This window comes from Cheilinus undulatus, linkage group 16 (assembly GCF_018320785.1).
Source record: "Cheilinus undulatus linkage group 16, ASM1832078v1, whole genome shotgun sequence".
Classification (NCBI taxonomy): domain Eukaryota; kingdom Metazoa; phylum Chordata; class Actinopteri; order Labriformes; family Labridae; genus Cheilinus; species Cheilinus undulatus.
This window is the reverse complement of record NC_054880.1, coordinates 6,081,156-6,100,758: the sequence shown is the minus strand read 5'-3', so window position 1 is coordinate 6,100,758 and position 19,603 is coordinate 6,081,156. Positions and strand designations below refer to the sequence as shown.

Below are 19,603 nucleotides of genomic sequence, written 5' to 3'. Positions count from 1 at the left end.
TATTCCAACATATCTAGTGTTTTAAGACACAAATTTTGGATTTCACTTAACAGGCTCTTTAAGAATACAAGGCCATGTCTTGCTTTCAAAGGCAGTGGCTATCCCAGGATCAGTTTACCCAGCTGTCTCGCTCTGCAGGTGCAACCCAAAAAATAAGAATGTCATGCAAAAGTTGATATTTTCCCCCTGTGATTTACTTTAAAAAAAGTTAACCTTACATACTTTCTAGGATCATCTCATACAAAGTGAAACACTCCAAGACTTGTTTAATTCTAATCTTGATGATTACGGCTTACAGCTCATAAATATACAACATCCACTATCTGAAAATGTAGCAATGTTGTGGAAAAGTCCAGACTGCAAAGGTTTCCTGAGCCTTCATTCTTCAGTCATGTTATTTTCTGTGGGATAAAGCTCTGAATTTTAGGTAGTGAAGGCATGTGACAAAAAGAAAAATCTCTGAAATTAGACAAGAAGACATAACTAAAGCCTGATGTCTACAGAGATAAAACACAAAGGATGGAGAAAGAGCAAGAATAAAAACAGTTTCCTCTCTTTCATTCAATATTATTTTCCTCTAGGTTAATAGAGGATAAAAAATATGGTAGCCTAAAAGGTTAAACACTTAGAATAAATAGACATGAATCATTGAACAAGCTCCATCATGCTTTATTCTCTGATATCCGTAATCATTGTTTATGTGAACTTTATCAGAGATGCATTACTGTGCCTCAGTAGCCTAAATACAATTAAATGATCCATGACAGACATGCAGGCTATTGTGGTGTTTATTATTATTATTCTTGTGGTCCTGTTGTTCAAATTTAATGAATAAATTCTCTACAGCTTAATGGGGAAACTTCACTTTTCATTTGTGTACATTTCAGCCATAACACTGCACTCCTCCCTATACCGTTGTCTTTTTACGCCTCATTGTGGCTCCAAACAGCAACCCAGCTGTCGGTGACCAACATTACTGTCACCATTAAAATCCAAACACTGCTTGTTGTTGTTTGTTTCTGCATGGTTGCAGCAGGTGGGCTCCGCGTGTGCTGACGTAGCACCAGCCTTCTCGAGACTCAACCCTCCATGGCCAGTGCCTAGGCTGACATCAGGCCAGCACAGAGAAAATGTCGAAGAGTAGGTTGTAGTCCAACAGACATCTGAAAGACTATCGGGCTGAGATTTGGGGGGAATATGAGTGGAGAGTTCTTCTTACGTTTAAAATTGAGGGCAGAGACACACTGGTCATTTATATGTCACATCAGTTTCCTTTAGAAGCACAGCTGGTTGACAATTGGTAAATTTCCACTTCAAAAACACACGTGTTTTTGAGAGACAACTGTCAATGAATTTTTTTATCACAAACATTGCAACTGAACAGTTTCTGTCCTGTATGGACCCTCCTGTGCTTACCAGCATCTGCTCTCCATTTAAAACTCTTCTTATAGACAGAGCAGCTGAATAGTATGTTCCTTGTGTGGGAAAGAGAGTGTTGCTTCAGACGTCCATGATGAATCTTTGACCACAAACTGAACAACTGGATGGTTTCTCTCCTTTCTGCTTCATCTTTGTTTCTTATGTTCAAATTCTGGAGCAAATTCAGAGAAGCTAACTGATGTGTTTCCAGTGTTAGGTCTCATATCACTTAGAACTCTGCCTTTGTTTAGGATAAGGTTAAAAAATTCCTGGGGTTCATCACTCAAACAATCAGCACTGTTACCGGTTTTAGATACAGAACTGTGTGAAGTCATATCAGCCAAAACTAGCTGTAAATGAATATCTGGATTCAAGTCTCTATCTGCTTCTGATCCTCCACAGTCCTCTCCATCAGCTTCTGTTTTTTTATTTACTTCACTTTAGAATTCATGAAGCTGCAAGTTATTAGATTTTTCTTCATCTTCTCTTTCACTTTCCACAGTGACAGAAGTTAGTGTAAAAATGTTGATAACATCAACCTTTTCAGCTCCTTGAGGTTCTCTCCTGCCTGTTTACTGAAGAGTTTCTCTTTCTTTCTTTCTTTCTTTATGCATGGAGGCTCAGCAATCATATGGTTCAGACTGAAGCTATTCCCTTGCTGCACATGGAGAACTTTTTTTGTACTCACCATCAGCTGTTTGATGTCTGTGCAGACTAAAGGTGACATCTGATGAGTATCTGAAGGTTTCATTCATGTTTGACTACTCTGAACAACACATTTGTGATTTTTGAAAGACCAATGCCAAGAGAATTTTTTATGACAAACACTGCAACTGAATGGTTTCTCCCCTGTGTGAATAACAGCATGTTGCCTTAAATTGCCAACAAGAGCAAATCCTTTACCACAAACTGAGCAGCTAAACGGTTTCTCTCCTGTATGGATCCTCATGTGCCTCACAATGTCTGCTTTTGAGTTACAATTTTGTTTACAAACATGGCAGCTGAATGGTTTCTCCCCTGTATGGACAGCTGAGTGTTGCCTCAGTTGTCCACGTTGAAAATATCTTTGACCACAAACAGAACAACTGAATGGTTTAACTCCTGTGTGGATAGCAGAGTGAATTTTCATAGATCTCTTGTGACTAAATCTTTTACCACAAACCCCACACTCGAAAGGTTTTTCTCCAGTGTGGGATCTCATGTGCATCACTATCTCTGCTCTGCTGACAAAAGTTCTACTACAAACTGAGCAGCTGAAAGGCTTTTCTGCTGAATGACGTAGCATGTGTTGTTTCAGACTTCCCTTACTAGACAATCTTTTACCACAAACTGAACAAGTTAGTGGTTTATCTCTTGTCTGGATTCCTTTGTGTCCCTGCAGTTGTGTCTTCAGTCCAAAGGGGGGATCACATTCAGAGGAGCTAACAGATGTGTTTTCAGTGTCATACTGCACTTCTTTGTTTAGGAGAGGGTTCAAATCTTCCTGAGGTTCATCACTCATCAAACAATCAGCACTGTCACCAGTTTTACATCCAGAACTGCATAAAGTTTTGTCAGTCGTAACTAGTTGTAAATGACTGTCCAGATTCAAGCTTCTGTCTGATCCTCCACAGTCCTCTCCATCAGCTTCTGATTCCAAATGCTCTGTGTCTCCATTCACTTCCCATTGGAGTTCATGAAGCTGCAAGGAATGAGGTTTTTCTTCATCCCCTGTTTCACTTTTCACAGTGACAGAAGATAGTGTAAAAATGTTGATAAGATCAGCCTCTTCTGCTCCTTGAAGCGGCTCTCTTGCCTGTTTACTGCACAGTTCCACTTCCTCCAGTTCCTCTTTCATGTGTGGAGGCTCAGAAATCATACAGTTCAGGCTGAAGCTACTCCCTATCTGCACAGGGAGAATCTCCTCTTTACTCACCATCAGCTGTTGGATGTCTGTGGACAGTAAAGAAACAAACAAACAAATTTAAGTAACCTTATGAAAACACAAACCCGCTTGAGGCTGTGTGACAAAAGCCAATCAGCGCTTAGATTTTCTACGACCTGAAACACATCAGATGATGTACCTGATCTCCATTCAAAAAACAAACACTTTAAAAAGTTGATTTCCAGGGATGCACAATATTATTGCCATTACATTTGCATCATCAGAGGTGAAAACTCTGCTGATATTTTCAGCCCATATATATCTTTCGTACAAGTCAGCAGTATAAATCATATACTGTTGCTAGAAAAAGTATGTGAACCCTTTGAGATTTCTTGGATTTCTCCATTAATTGGTCATCAAATGTGTTCTGATCTTCATCTAAGCCACAACAATAGACAAACACAGTCTGCTTAAACTAATACTGCACAAAAAATGATATGTTTTCATGTTTTTATTGAACAAAACATGTAAACATTCACAGTGCGGGGTGGAAAAAGTATGTGAACCCCTAGGCTAATGACTGGTTGACCCTGCTTTGGCACCAATAACCTCAACCAAACGTTTCCTGTAGTTGCAGATCAGACCTGCACAACAGTCAGGAGGAATTTTGGACCATTCTTCTTTACAAAACTGTTTCAGTTCAGCAATATTCTTGGGGTGTCTGGTGTGAATCGCTCTCTTGAGGTCATGCCACAGCATCTCAATCGAGTTGAGTTCAGGACTCTGACTGGGCCACTCCAGAAGGTGTATTTTCTTCTGTTGAAGCCATTCTGTTGTTGATTTACTTCTATGCTTTGGGTCGTTGTCCTGTTGCATCACCCATCCTCTGTTGAGCTTCAGTTGGTGGACAGATGGTCTTAAGTTTTCCTGCAAAATGTCTTGATAAAACTGGGAATTCATTTTTCCATCAATGACAGCAATCCGTCCAGGCCCTGAGGCAGCAAAGCAGCCCCAAACCATGATGGCCCCTCCACCATATTTCACAGTTGGGATGAGGTTTTTATGTTGGTGTGATGTGTCTTTTTTCTCCACACATAGCGTTGTGTGTTCCTTCCAAACAACTCAATTTTAGTTTCATCTGTCCACAGAATATTTTGCCAGTAGTGCTGTGGAACATCCAGGTGCTCTATTGTACACTTCAGACGTGCAGCAATGTGTTTTTGGACAGCAGTGGCTTCCTCCGTGGTGTCCTCCCATGAACTCCATTCTTGTTTAATGTTTTACTTATTGTAGATTTGTCAACACAAATGTTAGTATGTGCCAGAGATTTCTGTAAGTCTTTAGCTGACACTCTAGGATTCTTCTTCACCTCATTAAGCATTCTGCGCTGTGCTCTTGCAGTCATCTTTACAGGACGACCACGCCTAGGGGGAGTAGCAACAGTGTTGAACCTTCTCCATTTGTAGACAGTCTGTCTTACCGTGGATACATGAACATCAAGACTTTTAGAGATACTTTTGTAACCCTTTCCAACTTCATGCAAGTCAACAATTCTTGATCGTAGGTCTTCTGAGAGCTCTTTTGTGCCAGGCATGGTTCACATCAGGCAGTGCTTCTTGAGAACAGCAAATTCAACACTGGTATGTGTTTTTTATAGGGCAGGGCAGCTTTAACCAACACATCCAATCTCATCACATTGATTGGACTCCAGGTTGGCTGACTCCTGGCTCCAATTAGCGCTTGGAGAAGTCATTAGCCTAGGGGTTCACATACTTTTTCCACCCTGCACTGAGTGTTTAGCCTACATATTTTGTTCAATAAAAACATGAAAAAATATCATTTTTGTGCAGTATTAGTTTAAGCAGACTGTTTGTCTATTGTTGTTTATTAGATGAAGATCAGAACACATTTGATTACCAATTCATGCAGAAGTCCAAGAAATCTCAAAGGGTTCACATACTTTTTTCTAGCAACTGTATCTGCCTTAATAGCAACCATACTAAACAAGTGTACCACCAGGTAAAGGGTTAGGGTTAATCTGGACGTTTTTCCTAACATTTCATCTCACATTCCATTCTCAAGCGGGGAGGGGAAGTTTTTGTGTTGTAGAGGTTCAAAATGAGGGTTGAAGCATAATAAAGCGGACTAACCTGCTCTGTGTAGCTGGACTTCAGGGTTGTAAACAGCGTCCAGGAGTTTCTGTTGTCGATGGTTTTCCTCTTTAGCTCGGCTAAGTTGATCCTCATACTCTGATATCGCTCTCTGTAACAGCTCAAAAACCTCTTCAACAGCAGCAGTCAGTCTCTGGTCCACTACAGATCTCAGCATTTGGATGTTAGACATTTTTTAATAAATCAGTGCGAAATTTCCTTCAGTCCATTCAAACTCCACTGATATTTCAAACATAAGCTAAAGCTAACGGCGTTAGCTGTTGTTCGTATTTCGCAAGGCTTCACTTCAAACGTTACACACTATAAATAAAAGCTAAAAGAACTGTGGACATCTAAAGGAAACCATAATTTCGCTTTGAACAGCTGAATCCAGACTTAACAAGCTTTTCAGGTTCACTTGCGTTATACTAAAAGAAGCGAATGGCGTTAGCATGTTGGCATCAACAGGAAGAGCTGCTTCCGGTTCTTCTTCTTCTTCTTCTTCTTCTTCTTCTTCTTCTTCTTCTTCTTCTTCTTCTTCTTCTTCTTCTTCTTCTTCTTCTTCTTCTTCTTCTTCTTCTTCTTCTTCTTCTTCTTCTTCTTCTTCTTCTTCTTCTTCTTCTTCTTTTTTTTGGCGGGTGGCAACCAGCGTTAAAGGTGCATTACCGCCACCCAATGTGTTGGAGTGTGGACCAGAGTAACTACCAGTGTTCAACCAATCACTACTGAAAATAATAATCTAAATTATAAATAAATAAATAAGTAAATATATATAACTAGAAAAAACAAACAAACAAACAAAAAAAGGAAACCAAAAAATGAATAAATATATAAATACTAAATAAATAGAACAAACCAATCTTTAATTCGTTCCATTAAACCTGTCTCAATAAGGGCCTTGAACAGCCATTTCTGTCCAACAGTAAAAAGATTTTTAAGTGTCGTCTCAACTCCAAACTTCCTGAGTTCTCTTCTCAGTATTTCTTGCTTGTCTTCATACTTCTGACAGTGAAGTAATACTTGTTCAACTGATTCCACAAGGCTGCACTGTTCCCAAAGTCCTGTCGGATGCTTTTTTATCAAGTGAAGTGTCTTGTTTAAACCTGCATGTCCCACTCTTAATCTTGTTAATATATTTTCTTCATAAGTTATTTTCCTACTCCTCCTCCTTGCTATACCCACTTCTTGTTGTATTGCATACAGGTGCCTTCCAGTATGTCCATTATCCCAGGTTTGTTGCCATGTTTTCATGATGTGACTTTTAACTAATGCTTTAGCCTCATTTTTACTGATAGGGATATTCATTTTATCATCAAGTTTTAAAGCAAGTTTTGCAAGTGAATCAGCCATTTCATTGCCTTTAATCCCCCCATGGGCTGGTATCCACATAAACATTACAACAATATTCATAAATTTCATTAACAATGTCTTGTCTGCTCTTTCACTGAAATGACTTTAATGCTAATAACGCTGAAGCCGAGTCAGTACAAATAATAACGTTTTTAATATGACATTCCTCTATTTTCTGCAGCGCTGTTAGAATTGCTAGAGTCCCAACAGTAAACACTGACAGGTGATTTATCGTCCTCTTTTTAACAGAGGCCTCTTTGATCAGGATACAGACAGCAAAGGAAGAACTACCAGTGTTGGGATCTTTAGATCCATCTGTATACACAGGAATGAAGGACTGATACACTGTTTGCAGTCTGTCCTTTACCAACACAGAAATATCTCCAGATCCTCTTTGAACCTCATCTAGGAAGTTCATATCAACCTCTACTCGAAGAAACAGCCACGGAGGTGTCACTGTAAGCAGACCAGTTAAAGAAAATCTCCTTTGATTTAACTCCATCTGTACTGCTGTCCTTTCACTGGTCCATGCAAAGCATTCACGCTTTGCTCTCCCCCGTTCCCAACAAGGAAGAAGTACCTTAGTGGTCGGGCAGCGCAGATTGCCCTTGAAGGTTAACCCAATAATTTAACATTAATTGTTTCCGTCTGAGAGATAGTGGCATCTCTCCCACTTCTACCTGTAGAGCAGATACAGGACTAGTTTCAAAATCACCACAGCACAATCTTAATGCCTGCACTTGCACCACGTCGAGCTTCATCAATAACGTTTTCGCTCTGCTTCCGGTTCTTCTTCTACTGCTTATTTTATGGCGGATGGAGACCACGGTTCAGATGCAGTACCGCCACCTATCATTCCTCCTTTGTATTTCATCCCAACCACACCGCACACGTCTTGTTTTGAATAACAATGGGCCTCATTCACAAACAGTGCGTACGCACAAATTCGTGCTTAAATTGTGCGTACGAAAGTTTGACGCACAAATCTGTGATTCCTCAATATCTTCTTACTTGAATTTGTTCTTACTCTGCGAACAAATTTAGAACCTCCTCAGACCATGCGTACGCACAAATAATGAAGGATCAGCTTTCTTAAATCTTTAAACACATATCTTTTACCCAAGTTGCACAATGTATTGAAACTACATTAATTTATAAAAAGCTTAAAGATGATAATTAAAACCGAGAATTAGCTAATGAGTTGACCAAATGTACTAAATAACCATGAAATGGACACTTTTCCATCATTCATATACTTAAAATCTTGAACCTTAATTTAACACTTCATTTACAATTTAAAAATATGTATATATATATATATATATATATATATATGTATATATTTATAATTATTTCAGTGAAATAAAACAACTTTGACACGTCACCGTCTTCCGGGCCTACAGATTAATTAAATGTTGCAATCAGCATCGGCAATTTCAGTTAAATAAAGTTTTGTTTTTTCTGATTGACTTCACTCATTAATTGCAAGAGATGAAGAATTCCAAATATAAACAAATAAATAATTACAGGTAACCTGACGGATGAATGCCATCACTTTCACTCTCGTTCCGTTGATATATGCCAGAGATGGATGAGTTTCTAATTATTGCAGCCAGTCGCTCACCCTGTGGAGTGAGATCAGGTGGTCCTTGTCCTCCTCCGGTTTCCTTCTGTTTTTCTCTGGTCTGATATCCTTTTCTTTGCATCCACATTGATATCAAACCCCTTTTTCTTCACCTGAGCCACGGAGCGGACCTCAGGTGACACTGCATTGACAGCCTCTGTGATATAGGCCCAGGTATCTTTTTTGTTTATCATCGAGACTCCAGTCGTTAAGCTTGAGCGCAAGTGTTGTTTTTCTTGCCTCCAGCTCTGACACGATAACTTCAATTTCCGCCGTTGTGAAACTTCTTCCTTTAATTTTTGGGGCCATCCCTCGCGACTTCAAACCTCCTTGCCGATCTCTTTTTGATGCATCAGACGGATGTCCTTTTATAGAGAAATAGGGGCGTGGTTTATGTAGATTGCAGGCAGGAGCCTGTCAATAGAATGATTCTGATTCTCTATCATACGCACGGTGGTGAGAAGAAAATTAGCCGGTACGCACGTGTCATAAATCCGAGGGTGGTTTTGCGTATAAACTGAACTTGTGAGCAGACTAAGAACATTTCTACGCATTTATTAGCGAATGAGGCCCATTGTCCGTGTGTATTATATCCTACGGAAGAGGATAAGGGTCATTTCGAAGGAGAAAATATTTTGGGGCAAATCGAGATTAAGGTCAAAATGACAAGAATAAAGTCGAAATTTCGAAAATAAATTTGAAACATAATTTTGAGATTAAAGTCGAAATGACAAAAATAAAATACAAATTTTTAGAACAAAGGAGAAATTTTGATGATAAGGTTGAAACACAATTTCTAGATTAAAGTCAAAGTGATGAGAATAAAATCGAAATTTTGAAGATAAAATCAAAATTTCCAGATAAAAGTTGAAATTTCAAGAATAAAGTTGAAACACTATTTTGAGATTAATGTGGAAATCATAAGAATAAAGTCGAAATTTTAAGAATAAAGTTGAAATTTCGAGATTGAAGTCAAAATTTTGACTTTTTTTCTCATCCTTTAACTTTAAGCCTGAAATTGTTTCAACATTATTCTTGAAATCTCTCCTTTGTTCTCAAAATGTCAACTTAATTCTCATCATTTCTAACCTTGCAAAGCACATGGATTCGCCCGTTTCCTTGTTTTTCACTGGAATCCATCTGGTTAAGCTCCCGTCTGAACCGTTTGGGCCCGGTTAGCCAGTGACAGGACCAATCAGCGACGAGGGTCAGTACTTTCAGGCACGGCAGTGTCGTGACGTAAACACACAGCTGCAAGAGCTGGTGCAGTTATGGAGGAAGAGATTAGCGTGGATGCTGCTAAAGCACCAGTTTTATCAGAACTTGATGACATGTCTTCATGAAAAGAAAAACAAAGAACAGCAGTGAGTTGTTTTCTTTTCAAAAACAACAAAAGTCGAGTACTAACATGTCTACAGTCGCAATATTTCACGTTAATCCTTGGTAGCAGCCCAAGCACCACTCGATAGCTGCTACGTCACGTGTTTTGTTGCTCTGTTTGGCCCGTGGAAATGTGACAGACAGAACGTTCATCCAATCACACTCCGGGTTTTTTTCAAATTCTCTGCCTTTTCTCAAACGTTTCCTGTTGAAGCTTTCCCAGATAGATGTGTGAAACAAATCCGTCTGGCGTGTCAAGTTACATCATTTTGACTTCAATCTCGATTTGCCTAAAATTATTTTCTCCTTTGAAAATGGCCATAATCCTCTTCCGTAATATCCCAACTGTGTTGCCACTCTTTTATCATAGCTTCACTTTTATTGACAAAAAATTCCACCATTTCCTCCTGTTTCAGTACCTGATTTGTTGAAGAATCAGTTATTTCACTCCTTTTATCCCTCTGTGAGCTGGAACCCACATCACCACGACAACCCCAGTTCCAAAAAAGTTGTGCCGCTGTGTAAAGTGTAAATCAAAACAGACTGCAACAAATCGCAAACCTCATAAACACATATTTTATTACAACAGAACCTAAACAACATATAAGATGTTGAAACTGAGACATTTCACCATTTCATGAAAAATATTAGCTCATTTTAAATTTGATGGCAGCAACACAGCTCAAAAAAGTAGGAAGAAACAGGGCCATGTTTACCATCGTGCAGCATCCCCTCTTCTTTTCTAAATCTGTAAACATCTGAAAAATGAGGAGACTGACCACAGAACAGTTTTCCATTTTGCCTCAGTCTATTTTTAAAGAGCTTTGACCCAGTGAAGGCTGCAGCATTTCTGGATCCCGTTCACAAATGGCTTCTTCTTTGCATGGTAAAGCTTAAACTTGTATTTGTGGATGGCATGGCCAACTGTGTTGCAGACAGTTATTTCTGGAAGAGTCTATCATACCAGATTTTTATGTAGTGGCCCCTGAGGGCCCGAACATCACAAGTGTCCAATATTGGCCTTAAGCCTTGTCCTGTGCTCAGAGATTCTGATTTTAATGACATTATGGTTAATAGAAGGTCAAAGTATTTTTTGAAAAGCTTTTCAGATCCCTGCCATAGAAAACTTGAATAGTTTGATCACAAAAAGCAAGCGTTGAACATACAGAAGCAGATAGACTGAACAAAACAGGATCCAAATACTCAAAATAAACTATTGACAGGTAGAAGTCAGATCATTTCATCATGGTTGGACTTCACCTGTGCAGACAAAAAGGGACATTTGATGAGTATCTAATGGTTTCATTCATGTTTGACTAGTCTTAACACACTTGTGTTTTTTGAGAGACCAATGCCAAGAGAATTTTTTATGACAAACACTGCAACTGAATGGTTTCTCCCCTGTGTGAACAACAGCATGTTGCCTTAAATTGCCAACGAGAGTAAATCCTTTACCACAAACTGAGCAGCTAAATGGTTTCTCTCCCGTATGGATCCTCATGTGCCTCACAAAAGCTGATTTTGAGTAACAGTTTTGTTTACAAACATGGCAGCTGAATGGTTTCTCCCCTGTATGGACAGCTGAGTGTTGCCTCAGTTGTCCAAGACTAGAATATCTTTTACCACAAACAGAACAACTGAATGGTTTTACTCCTGTGTGGATAGCAGAGTGAATTTTCATAGATCCCTTGTGACTAAAACTTTTACCACAAACCCCACACTCGAAAGGTTTTTCTCCAGTGTGGGATCTCATGTGCCTCACTATCTCTGCTCTGCTGACAAAAGTTCTACTACAAACTGAGCAGCTGAAAGGCTTCTCTGCTGAGTGACGTAGCATGTGTTGTTTTAGATTTCCCTTTCTAGAGTATCTTTTACCACAAACTTTGCACTGGAACAGTTTCTCTCCTGTGTGGATTCCTTTGTGTCCCTGCAGTTGTGTCTTCAGTCCGAAGGTTGGTCCACATTCAGGGGTGCTAACAGATGAGTTACCAGTGTCATATTTCATACCACTTTCAGCCACTTCTTTGTTTAGAAGAGGGTTCAAATCTTCCTGAGGTTCATCACTCATCAAACAATCAGCACTGTCACCAGTTTTACATCCAGAACTGCATGAAGTCTTGTCAGCCGTAACTAGTTGTAAATGACTGTCCAGATTCAAGCCTCTATCTGCGCCTGATCCTCCACAGTCCTCTCCATCAGCTTCTGATTCCAAATGCTCTGTGTCTCTGTTCACTTCACATTGGTCTTCCTGAAGCTGCAAGAAATGATGTTTTTCCTCATCGCCTGTTTCACTTTTCACAGTGACAAAAGTTAGTGTGAAATTGTTGATAAGATCAGCCTCTTCTGCTCCATGAAGCGGCTCTCTAGCCTGTTTACTGCACAGTTCCACTTCCTCCAGTTCCTCTTTCAGGTGTAAAGGCTCAGAAATCATACAGTTCAGGCTGAAGCTACTCCCTATCTGCACAGGGAGAATCTCCTCTTTACTCACCATCAGCTGTTGGATGTCTGTGGACAGTAAAGAAACAAACAAATATAAATAATCTTATGAAAACACAAACCCGCTTGAGGCTGTGTGACAAAAGCCAACCAGCGCTTAGATTTTCTACGACCTGAAACACATCAGATGATGGACCTGATCTCCATTCAAAAAACAAACACTTTAAAAAGTTGATTTCCAGGGATGCACAATATTATTGCCATTGCATCGGCATCATCAGAGGTTAAAATTCTGCTGATATTTTCAGCCCACATATCTGTCGTACAAGTCAGCAGTAAAAATCATATATCTGCCTTAATAGCAACCATACTAAGGACATGAACATAGATGTTAGAAGGAACTCAAACCCACCACTTTTAACTGTAATTAAGGGGGAGACTGTGGAGCACATTACCACCTTTAGGTACCTTGGTGTGGTCGTTGACAGAAAGCTGTCTTTTAATGAAAACACTGTTTACAAAAAAGCAAAGCAGCGATTGTACTTCCTCCGGATGCTAAACTGGTTTGGGGTGTGCAGCAAATTAATGTCAATGTTTTACCACTCTATGGTTGAATCTGTCCTGACCTCTGCCATCATCTCCTGGTTTGGCAGTCTCTCGTTAGGAGATAAAAAGAGGTTAGAACACATTGTTAAAGTTGCCAGTAAAATTATTAGTGTACATTAGTGTGCATTACCTGTTCTGTCTACAACCTTTTGCAGGAGGGTAAACTCTAAGGCTCAGGATATCAGACAGTGTCCTGATCATCCTCTCCATGCTGACTTTGAGCTCCTACCCTCTGGCAGGAGATTTAGATTGCCAAAGGCTAGATCCAAAAGGATGAAAAATTCATTCGTAACACAAGCCATTACACAACTACACTTAAATTTTAAAAATGAACAGTTATGATGCATTCTATTTTCTCAACAATGTAATGATGGTTCTGCCTTCAGTTGTCCTTCAGGGTATTTGTGTATGTATCCATTTCAGGGTTATTTCTAAATTTGTGTGATTGTGATTCCTATGTTTTATGTTTTAAGCAATTTCCCTCAGGGGACAATAAAGTTGAAGTTGATATGAAACAAGTGCATCACCAGGTAAGGGTGGTTGTCTGGGGCGCCACACACTTGGGGAGGCCCAACATGAGCCTGGAACATTTTTAATGCAGCCATAAATGTTTATCAGCTACAAGACAGCCTACCTCCCTGCTCCTCTCTGAGCTCTGCTTGATTCAGCCTCTGTTTATACAGAAGACACACGCTGTTTTTACAACTAAAAAAAGGTGCAAATATAACGGTATTGGCCAAAATGAGTTTGTAAATATCTGCATATCGACAAAAAAATCCTACGTCGCACATCACTGTTGATTTTGTGTCTTCCTAAAACAGATCTGACATAGCATGACTTTTTGCTGTTCACTAATACACATAATGATGGTTGTATTTCGGCAAACTTAATTTCTCTTAATTGCGGGAAAATAAAACTTAAAACAGATGATTTTGGAGGCACATACAACTCAAGAGAGCACACGTAAAGCCTCGGTTTGACTAAAAGGATACAGCTGAAGTGTAACCTACTTGATAACCCTTCCTCCCTGTCACAACCACTCCAAACAGATAAACTGAAGATTCTAATAAAATGGTTTTTCTATCCCAATGGGAATATTCCTGGTTGAATAAGAAAAAACATACTGACTCTTACAGTACAGTCAAATATTGTGTGTCTTATTAAATGATTTAATAACACACTAGGGCTAGGCAATTAATCTTTAATTAGATTTAATCGCAATTGGTCTGCTGCAATATACAAATCACATTGGTTGGAATATTCCTTTAACTTGAAATGTGCCAAAATACCAGTGTAATACATCATTTTTTTGCAGCAGCTAAGATAGATATTTCATCCACATTATGCAAACATTCTAGTGTAATTTTTTTTGTTTTTTTTTCTTTTTATAATGTTTTATGTATGTTTTTCTTTATCAAAATGAGTAGCATAAAATGATGTGTCCTTAAACAAAGCAAATGACATCATATTTGCAATATGAGCAAAAATATTAAGCTCATTCTAAATAAAACTGATGAAGCCTAGCGTTACTCCATTAAAGTCAAACCTCAGCTGTGATCAGCTGGTAGCCAGCTTCACTTCCTCCACCCCAGCCTCCTCCTTTATAGCTTAAAGCTTCACCTCCTCCACCCCAGCTTCTCATTTATAGCTTAAAGCTTCACCTCCTCCACCCCAGCCTCCTCCTTTATAGCTTAAAGCTTCACCTCCTCCACCCCAGCTTCTCATTTATAGACTAAAGCTTCACCTCCTCCACCCCAGCTTCTCATTTATAGACTAAAGCTTCACCTCCTCCACCCCAGCCTCCTCCTTTATAGCTTAAAGCTTCACCTCCTCCACCCCAGCCTCCTCCTTTATAGCTTAAAGCTTGTTGCACCCTCACATCCAGATTCATGCTACTATGCATTAATGCGTCTGAAATAATTTGTTTTCAATGTGCATGGTCATGTTTTTGGAATTATTTATTGCATGAATTTGTCGAAAAATACGTAATATTTGCCCAAGAAAAATCGCATATTAAATCACAGTAAAAAATTACAATTACATTATTTTTGCAAATTGTTCTGCCCTATTACACACAGCAGACTGCCACACGAAAAAAGCCCATTTCTAGTCCACAAGAGCCTTTGTGTTCCTCATGATAAAATGAGTGTGTATATGTCAGGCAAAGACTGATTGATAATGAATGAACTGTCTGCGGTAATGATAATTAACTGCGCAAAACATTTCGTGAGCAGAGAGGGGACGTTTTTGTTTTGTAGAGGTTCAAAATGAGTGTTAAAGCATAATAAAGCGGACTAACCTGCTCTGTGTAGCTGGACTTCAGGGTTGTAAACAGCGTCCAGGAGTTTCTGTTGTCGATGGTTTTCCTCTTTAGCTCGGCTAAGTTGATCCTCATACTCTGATATCGCTCTCTGTAACAGCTCAAAAACCTCTTCAACAGCAGCAGTCAGTCTCTGGTTCACTACAGATCTCAGCATTTGGATGTTAGACATTTTTTAATAAATCAGTGCGAAATTTCCTTCTGTCCATTCAAACTCCACTGATATTTCAAACATAAGCTAAAGCTAACGGCGTTAGCTGTTGTTCGTATTTCGCGAGGCTTCACTTCAAACGTTACACACTTTAAATAAAAGTTAAAAGAACTGTGGACATCTAAAGGAAACCATAATTTCACTTTGAACAGCGGAATCCAGACTTCACAAGCTTTTCAGGTTCACTTGCGTTGTAGTAAAAGAAGCGAATGGCGCTAGCATGTTATCGACTTATCCGGTTCTTCTTCTACTTGTTTCATGGTGGATGGAGACCACCGTTTAGATGCAATACCGCCACCTATCATTCCTCCTTTGTATTTCATCCCGACCACACTGCACACTTCTTGTTTTGAATAACACTGTCCTTGTGTAATATATCCTACGGAAGAGGATTAGGGTCATTTTTGAAGGAGAAAAGAATTTGGGGCAAGTTGAGATTTCAGTTGAAATAACAAATATAAAGTGAAAATTTCGAGAATAAATCTAAAACATAATTTCAAGAATAAAGTCGAAAGGATGAGAATAAAGTTGAAATTTCGAGAACAGAGTTGATGTTTCGAGAATAAAGTTGAAACTCAATTTGAAGATTAAAGTTGAAATGACGAGAATAAAGTAGAAATTTTGAGAACAAAGGAGAAATTTCAAGAATAAAGTTGAAACACAATTTCAAGATTAAATTCAAAATGATAAGAATAAAGTTGAAATTTTGAGAACAAAGGAGAAATTTCGAGAATAAAGTTGAAACACAATTTCGAGATCAAAGTCGAAATTTTGAGAATAAAGTCAAACTTTTAAGACTAGTTGAAATTTCCAGATTAAAGTCGAAATTTAGACATTTTCCTCATCCTTTAACTTATATCTTGAAATTATGTTTCAACTTTATTCTCGAAATTTCGACTTTGTTCTCAGATTTCACCTTTGTTCTTGAAATTTCAACTTTATTCTCGAATTTCCACTTAATCCTCATCATTTTGACTTCAGTCTCGATTTGCCTAAAATTATTTTCTCCTTTGAAAATGGCCATAATCCTCTTCCGTAATATCCCAACTGTGTTGCCACTCTTTTATCATAGCTTCACTTTTATTGACAAAAAATTCCACCATTTCCTCCTGTTTCAGTACCTGTTTTGTTGAAGGATCAGTTATTTCACTCCTTTTATCCCTCTGTGAGCTGGAACCCACATCACCACGACAACCCCAGTTCCAAAAAAGTTGGGCCGCCGTGTAAAGTGTAAATCAAAACAGACTGCAACAAATCGCAAACCTCATAAACACATATTTTATTACAACAGAACCTAAACAACATATAAGATGTTGAAACTGAGACATTTCACCATTTCATGAAAAATATTAGCTCATTTTAAATTTGATGGCAGCAACACAGCTCAAAAAAGTAGGAAGAAACAGGGCCATGTTTACCATCGTGCAGCATCCCCTCTTCTTTTCTAAATCTGTAAACATCTGAAAAATGAGGAGACTGACCACAGAACAGTTTTCCATTTTGCCTCAGTCTATTTTTAAAGAGCTTTGACCCAGTGAAGGCTGCAGCATTTCTGGATCCCGTTCACAAATGGCTTCTTCTTTGCATGGTAAAGCTTAAACTTGTATTTGTGGATGGCATGGCCAACTGTGTTGCAGACAGTTATTTCTGGAAGAGTATTTTTTGAAAAGCTTTTCAGATCCCTGCCATAGAAAACTTGAATAGTTTGATCACAAAAAAGCAAGTGCTGAACACACAGAAGCAGACTGACTGAAGAAAGCAGGGCCCAAATACTCAAACTGTTATCAGGTAGAAGTTCATCATGGTTGGACTTCACCTGTGCAAACTAAAGGTGACATCTGATATCTGGAGGTTTCATTTATGTTTGGCTGCTCTTGACAACACATTTGTGTTTTTTGAGAGACCAATGCCAAGAGAAATTTTTATGACAAACACTGCAGCTGAATGGTTTCTCCTCTGTGTGAATAACAGCATGTTGCCTTAAATTGCCAACAAGTGCAAATCCTTTACCACAAACTGAGCAGCTAAATGGTTTCTCTCCTGTATGGATCCTCATGTGCCTCACAATTTCTGCTTTTGAGTTACAATCTTGTTTACAAACATGGCAGCTGAAAGGTTTCTCCCCTGTATGGACAGCTGAGTGTTGCCTCAGTTGGCCATGATGTGAATATTTTTTACCACAAACAGAACAACTGAAAGGTTTAACTCCCGTGTGGACGGTAGAGTGGGTTTTTATAGATCCCTTGTGACTAAATCTTTTACCACAAACTGTGCACTGGAAAGGTTTTTCTCCAGTGTGGGATCTCATGTGCATCACTATCTCTGCTCTGCTGACAAAAGTTCTACTACAAACTGAGCAGCTGAAAGGCTTCTCTGCTGAGTGACGTAGCATGTGTTTTTTTAGATTTCCCTTACTAGAGTATCTTTTACCACAAACTGAGCAAATTAGTGGTTTCTCTCCTGTGTGGATTCCTTTGTGTCCCTGCAGTTGTGTCTTCAGTCCAAAGGTTGGATCACATTCAGAGGAGCAAGCGGATGTGTTTCCAGTGTCATATTTCATACCATTTTCTGCTACTTCGTTGTTTTGCAGAGGATTGAAACCTTCCCGCGGTTCATCACTGTCCTCCCAATCAGCACTGTCATCAGTCTCAGATCCAGAAATGTGTGACGTCTGTCCATCTGGAGGAGCTGACAGTAAACGACTGCCCAGATTCAAGTTTCTGCCTGCTTCTGAGCCTCCACTGTCCTCTATATCAGCTTCTCTTTTCAAATGCTCTGTGTCTCTTAACTCTTCATTTTGGTTTTCATGAAGCTGCGAGGTCTGACATTCCTCTTCATCATCATCTTCACACTTCACAGTGACAGGATTGAATGTAAACGCCCTGACATCAGCCTCTTCTGCTCCTTGAAGCTGCACTTTTGCCTGATTACAGTCCAGTTCCTCCTGTTCTTCTTTAATTTGCGTAGGCTCGGTCATCTTGACAAGTGACAAGCGCGTAAAGAACCAAAGACTAAACCAGCATTCAGTGCACGTCTATCAATGATATTCAGCATGTACTTCAGGGCTGTTTCTGTAGTCCACCTGGACCTTAGACTCAGTCCGTTAAAATCGTCCGTTAGCTTCAGAGCTAACGTTGTTAGCTTCCTATTATGCTCGGCAAATGCTGAACTATTTAAAACAAAGGCCACAGCATGGCGTGGATCATTGTTAAGTCTTCAGCTCAGTCTGGCGAGTTAATCGAAGGCTCTTTAGCTCACGTTTAATAAACATTACCAAAGCGGGAGGGGATGTCATCCAGAGGAAGCACGTCTACTTCCTCTTCTTCTTCTTCTTCTTGTTTTACGGTGGTTGACATCCATAACGGTAGAGCATTATCGCCCCCCTTTGCTGCAGAGTTTTTGTCTCTGCCAGAGGAGTTTGGACAAGTTTCACTTCTCTGTCCAAATATATTCTTTATCCAACCAAACTGAGTTTTACAGCTCACTCTGGCTGTAATCGAAGAAGCGAGAGAAGACAGCATGTTAGCGTCGAAAAGTACTTCCGGTTCTTCTTCTATTTCTTCTTCTTCTTCGAGCCGGATTAAAAAAAAAAAAATCAGCGCTAAGGCACAATACCGCCCCCTACGGAAGAGGATTAGGGACACTGAAAAAAAATAATTTGAGACGCTTTTTTTTAACTTAAGAAAAAAGTCAGAATTCTGAGCTTAAAGTTAAACTCAGAATTCAGACTTTAATCTCAGAATTTTGACCTTTTTTTAACAGTAAAAAAAGTGCATCTCAAAAATTTCTTTCTTTCTTTCGAGACATAAATTAGCACATACAAATGAAGTATGGTCAAACTAACCACAAACAGACAAATAGTAATGATACAATGGAATGAAACAATGACAAATAATACATTGTCAATGTTTTTAAATACTTTTTTTTTCCTCTGAAATATGTCTTGTTTTGCCCATCATATCTTGATTTTGTCAACATTGTCTATCATACTAAATGTCTAGATTTTTAATTTCTATTTTATCAATTCAAGATGAATAACGAGTTTTCAGTTATATTATGCTGGTGTTCAATAATGATAATGAGTAAAAAGATTAGTTTTTTTTCACTTTTTAATACTTATCTTAAGTGAGCATGAAGAGAAATGATAAAAATTGAAAGGTAAAACCAGGCTTTCTGCATCCTCTGATTAATTTATGAGTATTTTTAGGGATTATGGGATGCCAACCCCCAATATATATATATG

At 39.0% G+C, this 19,603-nt stretch overlaps 3 protein-coding genes across 4 annotated transcripts; all 3 read right to left on the bottom strand.

Annotated features, from left to right (window-relative positions):
• Positions 1 to 720: 720 nt before the first annotated feature.
• Positions 721 to 5,899, bottom strand: LOC121523829 (gastrula zinc finger protein XlCGF57.1-like). The gene is made up of 2 exons (XM_041808883.1): positions 5,434 to 5,899; positions 721 to 3,351 (listed from the first exon to the last, which is right to left on the bottom strand). The coding sequence occupies exons 1-2, from the start codon at positions 5,624 to 5,626 to the stop codon at positions 2,171 to 2,173; spliced, it is 1,374 nt and encodes a 457-aa protein (XP_041664817.1). The 5' UTR covers positions 5,627 to 5,899; the 3' UTR covers positions 721 to 2,170.
• A 4,594-nt stretch (positions 5,900 to 10,493) lies between these two features.
• LOC121523824 (oocyte zinc finger protein XlCOF6.1-like) lies at positions 10,494 to 15,551 on the bottom strand. 2 transcript variants are annotated; one of them, XM_041808879.1, is made up of 3 exons: positions 15,129 to 15,551; positions 12,960 to 13,088; positions 10,494 to 12,292 (listed from the first exon to the last, which is right to left on the bottom strand). In XM_041808879.1, the coding sequence occupies exon 3, from the start codon at positions 12,276 to 12,278 to the stop codon at positions 11,094 to 11,096; it is 1,185 nt and encodes a 394-aa protein (XP_041664813.1). In that variant the 5' UTR covers positions 12,279 to 12,292; positions 12,960 to 13,088; positions 15,129 to 15,551; the 3' UTR covers positions 10,494 to 11,093. The 2 variants fall into 2 exon arrangements, with proteins under 2 accessions (XP_041664813.1, XP_041664812.1); XM_041808878.1 differs by lacking the exon at positions 12,960 to 13,088.
• A 1,610-nt stretch (positions 15,552 to 17,161) lies between these two features.
• Positions 17,162 to 18,732, bottom strand: LOC121523861 (gastrula zinc finger protein XlCGF8.2DB-like). Its single transcript, XM_041808919.1, has one exon. The coding sequence runs from the start codon at positions 18,335 to 18,337 to the stop codon at positions 17,219 to 17,221; it is 1,119 nt and encodes a 372-aa protein (XP_041664853.1). The 5' UTR covers positions 18,338 to 18,732; the 3' UTR covers positions 17,162 to 17,218.
• Between the last annotated feature and the right edge of the window lie 871 nt (positions 18,733 to 19,603).

Bases quoted from the DNA above. Each gene is read 5' to 3' on its own strand.
- LOC121523824 (XM_041808878.1), bottom strand. From the start codon at position 15,321: ATGTCTAACATCCAAATGCTGAGATCTGTAGTGAACCAGAGACTGACT. The intron at 12,293-15,128 runs GTTAGTCCGCTT...TACTGTCCACAG, and splicing joins AGTCCAGCTACACAGAGCAG to ACATCCAACAGCTGATGGTG.
- LOC121523861 (XM_041808919.1), bottom strand. From the start codon at position 18,337: ATGACCGAGCCTACGCAAATTAAAGAAGAACAGGAGGAACTGGACTGT.
- LOC121523829 (XM_041808883.1), bottom strand. From the start codon at position 5,626: ATGTCTAACATCCAAATGCTGAGATCTGTAGTGGACCAGAGACTGACT. The intron at 3,352-5,433 runs GTTAGTCCGCTT...TACTGTCCACAG, and splicing joins AGTCCAGCTACACAGAGCAG to ACATCCAACAGCTGATGGTG.